Source organism: Aedes albopictus, chromosome 2 (genome assembly GCF_035046485.1).
Source record: "Aedes albopictus strain Foshan chromosome 2, AalbF5, whole genome shotgun sequence".
Classification (NCBI taxonomy): domain Eukaryota; kingdom Metazoa; phylum Arthropoda; class Insecta; order Diptera; family Culicidae; genus Aedes; species Aedes albopictus.
Window position 1 is genome coordinate 194,897,959 of NC_085137.1, and position 10,525 is coordinate 194,908,483.

General features: G+C 40.6%; 1 protein-coding gene across 1 annotated transcript; it reads right to left on the reverse strand.

The window, feature by feature from the left end:
- Positions 1–595: 595 nt before the first annotated feature.
- Positions 596–6,947, reverse strand: LOC115266957 (uncharacterized). Its single transcript, XM_062847915.1, has 3 exons — positions 6,591–6,947; positions 871–1,317; positions 596–799 (listed from the first exon to the last, which is right to left on the reverse strand). Exons 1-3 carry the CDS (start codon positions 6,728–6,730, stop codon positions 643–645), a joined length of 744 nt encoding a protein of 247 aa, XP_062703899.1. The 5' UTR covers positions 6,731–6,947; the 3' UTR covers positions 596–642.
- Positions 6,948–10,525: the final 3,578 nt, after the last annotated feature.

Here is a 10,525-nt window from a genome sequence, read left to right on the forward strand (position 1 = left end):
ATACGGTACATACATACAGAATTCAAAAACGTCTTGTGGTGTCCATTCTGCCCCACATACCTAACGACGGCCATGAAAAGTTAACATTTTTCGAAACGTTTTTTGAAATAAATAAATAATTAATCTTTTGTAGTCATGTTCAATAGCTGTATACAGCAGCTAACTTTAAAAGGTAACATGTATCAAAAAAGGCAACTTTTACGACATCTTGCCAGGTAAAATTGGTAAAAACCTTAGGGTTTCCATATTGCCCCGCCTACCCCTATAACTTTGCAAAATAATCAATTGGATTCTATTAAGAAAGATAAGCGATATTTTTCTCACGTTGTCCTCAACCTGTCCGAAATACATAATTTATCCTATTGAACCAATTCCAAATTGAAATAAGTATGAATTATGACCACTTGCGTGCGCAGCATCAAAGAGCGAGATAAAAGAGGGGGCAAAGCGCCCCCTCTTTCATCTGTTTCTTTCTCGTGTTTATTTACGAGAGTGAGTGAGAAAAAAGAAAAAGCTGCGCACGCTAAAGACTATAACAGAAGAAAGAACGAATTTCTACAGATGAAACATCAAATGAATTATAGTTTAATAAACGTTTTATTTATCCGAATCTATCCATAGTGCCAGCATTGAAACAAGTTATTATCCCCACACATTTGGTACGAACAACTTGCTCTTTCTGGGCACATTTTTCCTCGTTGGTGCCTCAGTCGTCGTAGTGGTGGTTTTGGGTGGCTTTGGCGTGGTTCTAGCTAATCCATTCCGTCGGGAAGCTCCTCCATACCATCGAGTGTCCTGCCTACAATAACGAAATTCGATAGGTTTTAGTATCGGATGAAGCTTTGTTGTTTCACAGTTGAATCGTCTTACCTTCTACCACCGAAGCCGCCAATATCATTAAACCATCGTGGACCGTATCCTGCTCCATCGTACAAGGGGTTTCCTACGTAGTTCTGCGACTGGTAATACGGCAAGTTATAGCTTTGTCTTTGAAGTGGATATTCATAGCCATAGCCGTCGCTGCGATCTTTACTGTTGTAGTATCCTTGCGATCCGGACAAATACGGAGTCCATCCGGATTGTGCTTGTTGCGAGTACGAATTTCCGTACAATTGTTGAAGATAGTATGGGTTGTAGTAGGTCGACCTAGCCGTTTGTTGCCATTGGTCACTGGGGATACCGTTGCGTTGCGTATAAATCTGTGCGTATGGATTGTGCCTGGAATGGATCACTAAAATAACTAAAACGGTCGCTATGGAATCAACAGATAGGCTTTCCTCCAGAATCCGCCAGCCCAATGAAACTGTACCCTGTCCACTTTATCCCCACCACCCCTAACACGATGAAATTGAAAATAAGAACATTATGTTCTCAAAGCATTACTTCACTTTTCAGCACTCACCCTATTGTATTTTGTACATTATGTTGGAATAAAACCTTGCCTATTCTACACAAATCAGGTGCTGGTAGCGGTGGCCGATTTCTGAAAGATCAATGGTTTTCTTTACTCGTGCATTGTTTCTTCTGGAGCCTATAATATTTTTTGTTTACATCCACACAACTATAGAATCAATGAACTCTTTTGGAAATTATGAGCTCTTTTATGGACTAATCAAGATTGTTTTTTCATAATTTCCTTCAAAAATTTCCTCCAGTACACTGAACGAAAACCCCATCCCGAAATCGACTGATTTGTCCGACCATCCAGTCCAAATTACCAAAATCGTGTATTCGAATGACGAATCAGTCATACGGCAATCATCCTAAAAAGCGGATGACGATCATCTTATTCGCGTATGAGTCGACGCACGCTATGTGAATGAATATTAGTTGCAGAGCGAAGGCCACACAGATGCACCGAATTTAGTCATCGATAGCGTAACAAGTTCCTTAATCGTCACACCCGGGACGTTGACGATATTGCTTCGCATGTTCTATCCAGGACATGTCATATGTTTTTGAAAAGAGTACCCGCAAAGAGTACCTTTCCACTAAAGCACATAATTTTTGAGACAGATAGCGGTGACATTATTGTTATCAATCGCTAAAAAACAAAGTTGCTCGGTCATATGGTCGACCTTCTGTTTTCATATCACTGTCATCCGGTTTTAAGATGACATCATTCGGTCGGTAGACCATACGGTTTCCGACCGAATGTCGTTAAGGGGCGTGATCGTATCGCCTCTCAGTCGATCTTGGGCGGGGGGTTTCGTTCAGTGTAGAACATAATGGATACCTGTCCGAAGATTTTTTGAACATGTCTTCTTAATGTCTTAATGCCTTGATATGCTCCAAGACTGGCTTGGTAAGGTGGTATTATGGATTCGATTGAGAATCGAAAAACTTTTTTTGGGAAATTTGTTTTTGCTAATTTTGGGTTGTTTACAACACACATCGGAAGTGACGTATATGATAGTGCATCATTGAACGCACACAGCGCACTACACCCGGTACTGAAAAAAAGTGTCGCTAGTCGAAAAGTGTCGCTAGTCAAAACGTCGCTATCGGTTTGGTGCTGGCGCCATAATATGAACTACCAACAGGTTGTACGGCAGAAGTTTTACGCATTCGATGTATTCGTTCAATACATGGCCTACTTGCCTAATTTCACCTTCTATAAAAAAAAATTCATACTTGTTCGCAACTTAGCGAATGCTATCATATCTATCATTTCATTATCCTCTTTGATCTCTACTCCCTTATACTCTGAGTAGAAAAAGACCGAGATAACCTTAAAATCATTATTGTATAAATTATTGGAGGATTTTTTGAAAGTATAGGGTCTGGGACCATTTGGGCAGGAGCACCTATTTTGGGCACTTTCTGGTATAACTTAGTCAATTTTTAACTGATTGACTTGATTTTTGAGACACGATTAGATAGGCACAGTATTTAGCCATGTTCAGAAATTCAAGTCAAACGGTTTGAATTTGACTGAGTTCTAGCAGCAAGTGCCCAAAATAGGTGCTCCTGCCCAAATGGTCCCAGACCCTATACTTTCAAAAAATCCTCCAATAATTTATACAATAATGATTTTAAGGTTATCTCGGTCTTTTTCTACTCAGAGTATAAGGGAGTAGAGATAACTGGAGGAATTCCTGGAGAAATCGATAGAGGAATTGGAAGAATTTCTAAAGGAATAATTGGAGGATATCCTGGATGTATCCCTGAAAAAAATCCTGGTGGAATCTCTTGAGAAATTCTAGGAGGGAAGAATTTCCGGAGCAATTCCTAGAGAATTCCCTGGATAAATCCGTGGAGGAATGCCTAAAGAAAATCTTGCATGAATACCTGGAGGAAATTCAGGAGGAATTCCTGGAGGACTCGCAGAAATACCTGGATGACATCCTGGAGCAAACTCTGATAGAAATTCTGATTGAATCCCCGGAGGATTCCCTAGAGGAATTCTGGGAGGAATCCCTGAAGAAATTTCTGAAGGAACCTCAGCAGGAACTTCTGGAGAAATTCCTGGAGGAATTGCTGTAGGAACTTCTAAACCTGAATCAATTTCTGGAAAAATTCCTGAAGAAATACTTGGGGTAATTACTGGAGGTATTCTCGGAGGAATTCCCTGGAAGGACTTCAGGTGGAATGCCTGGATATATTTCTAAATCAGTTCCTGGAGGAATTGCTAGAGTAATCCCTAGGGGATTCCCTAAAGAAGCCCCTGGAGAAATTCCTGGAGATATGCCTGTAGAAATTCTTTGGAGAAAATCCTGGAGGATTTTCTTGAAGAATCACCAGAAATTTCAGGAAGAATCCCTGGAGGTATCCCAGGTGGAATCTCTAGAGGAATTCCTTAAGGTCTAGAGAAATCCCTGAAAGAATTCCTGGAGAAATTCTCAGAGGAATTCCAGCAAGTATGCCTGGAGCAAACCCTGTAGGGATTCCTGGAGGGATTTCATAAAGTATACCTGGAGGAATCCCTGGATGAATCGCTGGAGGAATCATTAGAGCAATTATGGGAAGAATCCCTGGAGAAATTTCTGACGAAATTGCTTGAGGGATCCCGGTAGGAATTCCTAGAAAAATTTGTGGAAAACATTCTGGACGTATTCCTGGATGGAAGAATCCCTAGAAGAATTCCTGGAGAAATCCCTGAAACAATTCCTAGAGGAGTCTCTAGATGAACTTCTGGACAAATTTCTGGCATAATTCCTTTAGAAATTCCTGGCGAAATCCATGAAGAAATTTCTGGGGGAATCCCTACACCTGCTACCTACAGGAATTGCAGGAGGACTTCTTGAAGAAATCCCTGGAGTAATTTGTGAAGGAATAAATGGAGAATTTCGTGAAGTATCCCTGAAGAAATTCCTGGTGGAATCGCTAGAGAAATTCTGGGAGGGACCCCTGGAAGAACTTCCGGAACAATTCCTAGATGAATTCTTAGAGAAATCCGTAGAGGAATTCCTAATGGAATTCCTGCAATAATACCTGGAGAATCCCCTGGAGGAAATCCAGGAGAAATCCCTGGTGGATTTATTGCAAAAATACCTGGATGATTCCCTGGAGCAAACCCTGGTAGAAATCCTGAAGGAATCTCTGGATTCCCTAAAGAAATTTTGGGAGAAACAATTTCTGGAGGAATTCCTGAAGAAATCCAAGGTTCAATTTCTGAAGGAATTCTAGGAAGAAGTACTGTAGAAGTCGCTGGATTTTTTGAAGAAATCCTGAAGGAATCCTTAAAATGAGTACGTAGAGGAACTCTTGGAGCAAATCCCTGTAGCAGTTTCCGAAGAAACTCCACGAGGCATCTCGGAATCCATCCCAAAAGGAATTCCTAAGGCAATCTCTAAACAGTTCCTGGAGGATTTCTTGGATCAATTCCAGGAGAAGTTTCTGAAAGAATTCGAGGAGGAATTACTAAAGAAATCCCAAGAAGAGTTCTTTAAGATATTTTTAAGATAATCTCGAAATTTGTTTCTAAAAGAACGAAATTTCGGGCGAATCCCTCGAGGAATTCTTGGAGGAAGTTCAGAAGAAACCCCATGAGGAATCCCGGAAGCAAACCTTAGGGAATCTCAGGACAGCTTTCTTAGCAAAATCCTGGAAGAATTTCTTTTGGAATCCCTGGATAAAAAGTATTGAAGGAATAATTGGATGGACATCTTAAGGTTTTTCTGTTCAAAATGTTGAAGCAATTCTGGATTAATTTTTGAACAATCTCTAGTAAAGTTTTCTGGAAGAAATTCCTGCAGAAATCTTGGCAGAAATAATTCGAATAATTCCAAATGGAATTATTGGAGTAATCTCTAGCGGAATTCTTTAAGGAATATATGGAGAAATCCCTGCAGAAATCCCTTAAGGAATGCCTTAAAGGATCTCTAAAGAAATTTCTGAAGGAAATCGCGAAAACAGCACTGGAACAATCACTGAAAGAACCGCGAAAGATATCCCAGGACAACTCCACGAAGATATGTCTGGTGGATTCCCTACATGAATTCTTGAATCTCTGGAGGAACTCATGATTCAATCACGGAGATTAACCATTCCCTGGCTGCAAATCTCGATAATAGAGATAATAATAATAATGATTGAATCACAGCAAAATTCCTGGAAGAATTGGTCATACTCATATACACCGTGTCCAATAAGTTCTCATACAAAACCAAAGTGAATTCATTTTACATCTGTAATTAGAATTTTTAAAGTAAATTTATTGAAAAGCCTACTAACACTGAACAAATACAGCATATGTTTCGGAATTAATTGTCCTTTATCCTTTTCTGCTGATCATTTTCCTGCGTGAACATTAGAAACTTCATTAGCTCCTATACAAAATGGGGGCCCGGAAGCACTCTCACATCTTTAGTTCTTACCCCAACTTCGCCATCACGAGGAAGGTGTAGCAAATCCATCACCGCAACTTCCAAGTGCAGTTTTGGCCGTGATGGATAACGTGCAGGTACTCAAGGCAGCATCTACAAAACGTTGGTCAATTTCGGTTTGTTGTATTTTGTTATTCATTCTATTTTCTACAACTGGAGATCACCACAACAGACGGAATCGCAAACCAATCACGATCATTGGCGGGCGGTACTTCTCCCATCTTATTGACGACATTACCTATCGTGGCGCTAACGACACCGAATATTACCTAGTTTGGTCAAACTGCGCCCAAAATTTTCCGTCATCAACAATGTACATACAGTACCGGCGACCGCTACGATACAACCTAGAGTGACTGAAGCCACCAGATTTCACCTCAGTATACGAACAGAATCACGAGACAAACGTTGCAGACGTGGGCGAGTGCTGCTGGGGAACAGTAAAGGTAGCCATCAACGACCCAGCCGAGAGCATCATCAGGTACGTGGAAAGGCAGGAAGAAGGCAGCATGAGCAGTAATGCTGCAGCAATGAACCCGGCAGAACGTGGAACGTTAGAAACAGCAGATCCGCCACCCGGAAGAAGCGGAGTGCCAAGACATGGAACTGCTGTGTCGTTCCCATGAAACACGGGAATAAGGATACAATATGTAGATGACTGACCAAAAAACTGATACCTTATACAGTACATCCACACTACACTGAATACGTTGTAATGCTTGAGACTTTCTTCTATTCGTTGGCACTTCAGAAACTATTTACCTGTTCCATCCTGTAAATCCTGTGTTATAGTTGCTCGACACCTTTCTGTAGTAGCTTTGTGGGTCATATGCCTGCCCAGTATACTGTCCATTACTTTCTCCAACCGACAGAAATCCAATAAACAGCAAAATGCCCAGCATTGCTTTTTCTATTAATTATCTGACTAGTGCCTATACGTAAAGTTCAGCTCCTCAAAGTTTACCCGAAATACCTCTCGTCGGTCTCGTTGATTGATTATCACTGAGTTTCCCTGGTCGGTCTAGAGCTCAAGCTTGTGTGGCCTTGCGGTACGTGATTCTAAGTTCACGTTCCACAGTTAGCACAGTCATACGGTTTCCGTCTCCATTAAAGTCAATCTACCTCTAGACATTTAGCTCAAGTCTTTTCTCTCTTCAAAGCATATTTCATCGTCAGATGGGAAATTAGTGCTTTGATGATATTGATTTTGTAGACCGTAAAGACGAGCTCAAGTGGTTTACGGTGGTGAACTTGTTTTCCAAAATGCGGCTTGTACTATTAGTCATAGAAAAGCAGAAGGGGAATTTTGCAGTAATAGTTCATCTCCGGAATCATTCCGTATTTTGTCTGCGTATCTGTGGCTTGGAATTGGAAAGCTGGGCAGCATCTACGACGTACAGTATCAATTAGCACTTAACGGAAATCATCACAACAGAATTTCTCGTGTACGTTACCCAGCATGCTCTACCGTGCATGGTATAAATATACGTCTCGGTAAACATTTATAAGGATTGTATCGAATCGCAGGAAATGAACCAGCCTCGTGCTGAAGATCTTCCTAATAAAGCTAATAATAATAATTGTATCGAAATGCTGAAAGGACATTTAAAAATAGTCTTGCTCGCAACGACTTATAAATCATCTATGTGATTTTCTAAATTGTAAGACTTGTCTATTAATAATATCACCTTTGTTCGCTGTATTTTGCAAAAGTAGTATTATTATTAGCCCACGTATTGAGTTTTATAAAACTTTTATAATTTTCGTCGTCAAAAAAAAAAAACAAATAATATGCACTAAGCGTTCTGTCATGTGTGCGTAAACTTTAATTTCGATACACTCTTTAACTGTTAAGTGAATTTAACATTTTTTTCGCCTATTTATTCAACATGTGTTTAAGGTCAATAGAAATGGTTACTATTGCACACAATTCTGTAGTATTCCAGTTTTCACCTGATTTGCACAAACTTTATAATTACCAATAATGAAATCACTATTATATTTTATTGATGTTTTTTTTTATTGGTGAGTCCGGCTCGTTATTTTACACCTTCCAGGGCGTTGCTGAAAAAATAGTTCATCTTGGACTTTTATGTCGACCATCTTTGCTATGATCAGTTTGGTCAGTTTTACAGGAAAGCCATTCTCTATTATTGTTCTCCTATTCCTATTCTACTATTACGGAGGGATGGATGAAAGGTATCTGTTGAAGTATATATAAGCAAGTGCGATGCTAAGCGTGACATGAAATTAGTTTATCTGTACCTAGTCAATCTATATATAGGGTAGAAGCTTCAGTTTTGGCCAGCCCGGAGTTTTGGCCATAGTGCGGTATTCAGCCTGTAACGATCTAAATTGGCATAAACTTATTTTTTACTAGAAGATTCTAATATAATAATACGAATGCAGCTGTGTAAACCATACATTTTGATTGAAAACTCGAAGAAAAAAATAAATTTCCTTGAAAAATCAGCTCCCATATATCTATTTTGGCCAGGGTGCTTCTAATTTGGCCACTCCCATAAGAAATACACGTGATTGGCCAAAATAGAAACCAAAGCTTAGAATATGGCCAAAACTGCGGCAAGGCTTCTATTTTGGCCAGTGCCACTTTTAATACAAAAATCAAGTATTAGCTTGATTTATGCATTTTTCTAATAGAATATAGATCGAAACCTTTCATGTAACACATTGGTAGTTTTCATTGGATTATTGGTTATTTTTATAAAAATGATCTCCCTTAGACTGGCCAAAACCGGTGCTCGCACCCTATCTATCTATCTATTATATATATATATATATATATATATATATATATATATATATATATATATATATATATATATATATATATATATATATATATATATATATATATATATATATATATATATATATATATATATATATATATATATATATATATATATAAGTTAAAGAAAAATCCCCTCGGACGCCGACGCCACATGTAACCTGCAAGCTGAGACCGGGACCATCACCTACACGGGCGTGCTGACGTAAGCACTCGTGCGACTTGCGCCACCGCCGACGACGGACGGTGACGGACCGTTTGCACCTAACCAGCTGACAGGGCACATCGAAGACTTGGACTTCGACTACCACCTGATCGTGGAATTTGCTGACACAGGAATAATGGAGCGTTAGGTAGGTTTCTATAGATTCGGAAAAGGGAAATAAAGTTAGTCTTGTTTGTGAACTCTTTTTAAAAACACCTTCTCTTTGAGAAAGAACATCATTTATATATATATATATATATATATATATATATATATATATATATATATATATATATATATATATATATATATATATATATATATATATATCTATATATATAAAAATGAATTTCTGTCTGTCTGTCTGTCTGTCTGTCTGTCTGACCGCTATGGATTCGAAAACTACTGGACCGATCGGTGTGAAATTTTGTATGTGGGTACTGTTGGGGCCGGGGAAGGTTCTTAGCTTGGTGTGAGACCTCTCCGGTCTCTGGAACGGGGGACTCCCATACAGATGTCTTCGCCGGGACGTCCCTATGGAGCTGCATGTCAAAAAACACAGTAGGCAGGCAGAACGACGTTTGCCGGGACAGCTAGTATATCTATCTATATAAAAATGAATTTCCGTCTGTCTGTCTGTCTGTCTGTCTGTCTGTCTGTCTGTCTGTCTGTCTGACCGCTATGGATTCGAAAACTACTGGACCGAACGGTGTGAAATTTTGTATGTGAGTATTTGTGGGGCCGGGGAAGGTTCTTAGCTTGGTGCGGGACCTCTCCGGTCTCTGGAACGGGGGGCTCCCATACAGCTGACTTTGCGGGAGACGTCCCTATGGGAGCTGTACGTCAAAAAACACAGTAGGCAGGCAGTACGACGTTTGCCGGGACAGCTAGTATATATATACAGTCAACTTTCGCTCGTTGCACTAAGCTCATAGCCCAGTTAGTGAAAGACTTTCACTAGGTGGGCTGAGTTTTCAGCTGTCAAATAATCTCTAACAATAGCGATTCAGGGCTACCAACCTAGACAAAACGTGCTTCATGTCAAAAAGTGATGTTTGACTTCGTTTTAACTGGGCTATAGCCCACCTAACGGGCGCCCAGTTAAAACGAAGCCCACCTAAACGTAGCCCAACGAACGAAAGTTGACTGTAAATGAATTTCCGTCTGTCTGTCTGTCTGTCTGTCTGTCTGACCGCTATGCATTCGGAAACTACTGAACCGATCGGTGTGAAATTTTGTATGTGGATACTGTTGGGGCCGGGGAAGGTTCTTAGCATAGTGTGAGAACCCTCCCCCCCACTGGAAAGGGGGGCTACCATACAAAAGAAACAGAAATGTGCTGAGAGAAAAGCTCAACAGTCAAAAGCAACAAAACCAATCTAGAGTGCGGTGCTCCAGTGACCGCAGTCCAGTGACAATTGACAAATTTGAATTGCCTATACCAATGTTGAGGCGGTTGAGGCAAACACGGCGGTGGCTGGCTAGGTGGGCCCCGAAGAACCAGGCCCGGAATGGCCGGGCGCTTGGAAGCGGGCAGCGTGGGTGGTGTACAACGGCGGGCGACAACGGTGGTGGCTGGCAAGGTTGTCGTTGATAGCCACCGAGGAAAGACCGTGGTGTCTAACTCCCGTGGTGTGCGGACTTCGACCAGAGGAAACATGCCTTGGTGGACCGGGGGCT

What these genes read in the sequence shown, in the direction of transcription:
- LOC115266957 (XM_062847915.1), bottom strand. Translation starts at nt 6,730, where the DNA reads ATGCTGGGCATTTTGCTGTTTATTGGATTTCTGTCGGTTGGAGAAAGT. An exon ending in GGATTTACAGGATGGAACAG is followed by an intron (nt 1,318 to 6,590) that starts GTAAATAGTTTC and finishes GTGGGGATAAAG; the next exon opens with TGGACAGGGTACAGTTTCAT. An exon ending in GGCGGCTTCGGTGGTAGAAG is followed by an intron (nt 800 to 870) that starts GTAAGACGATTC and finishes TCGTTATTGTAG; the next exon opens with GCAGGACACTCGATGGTATG.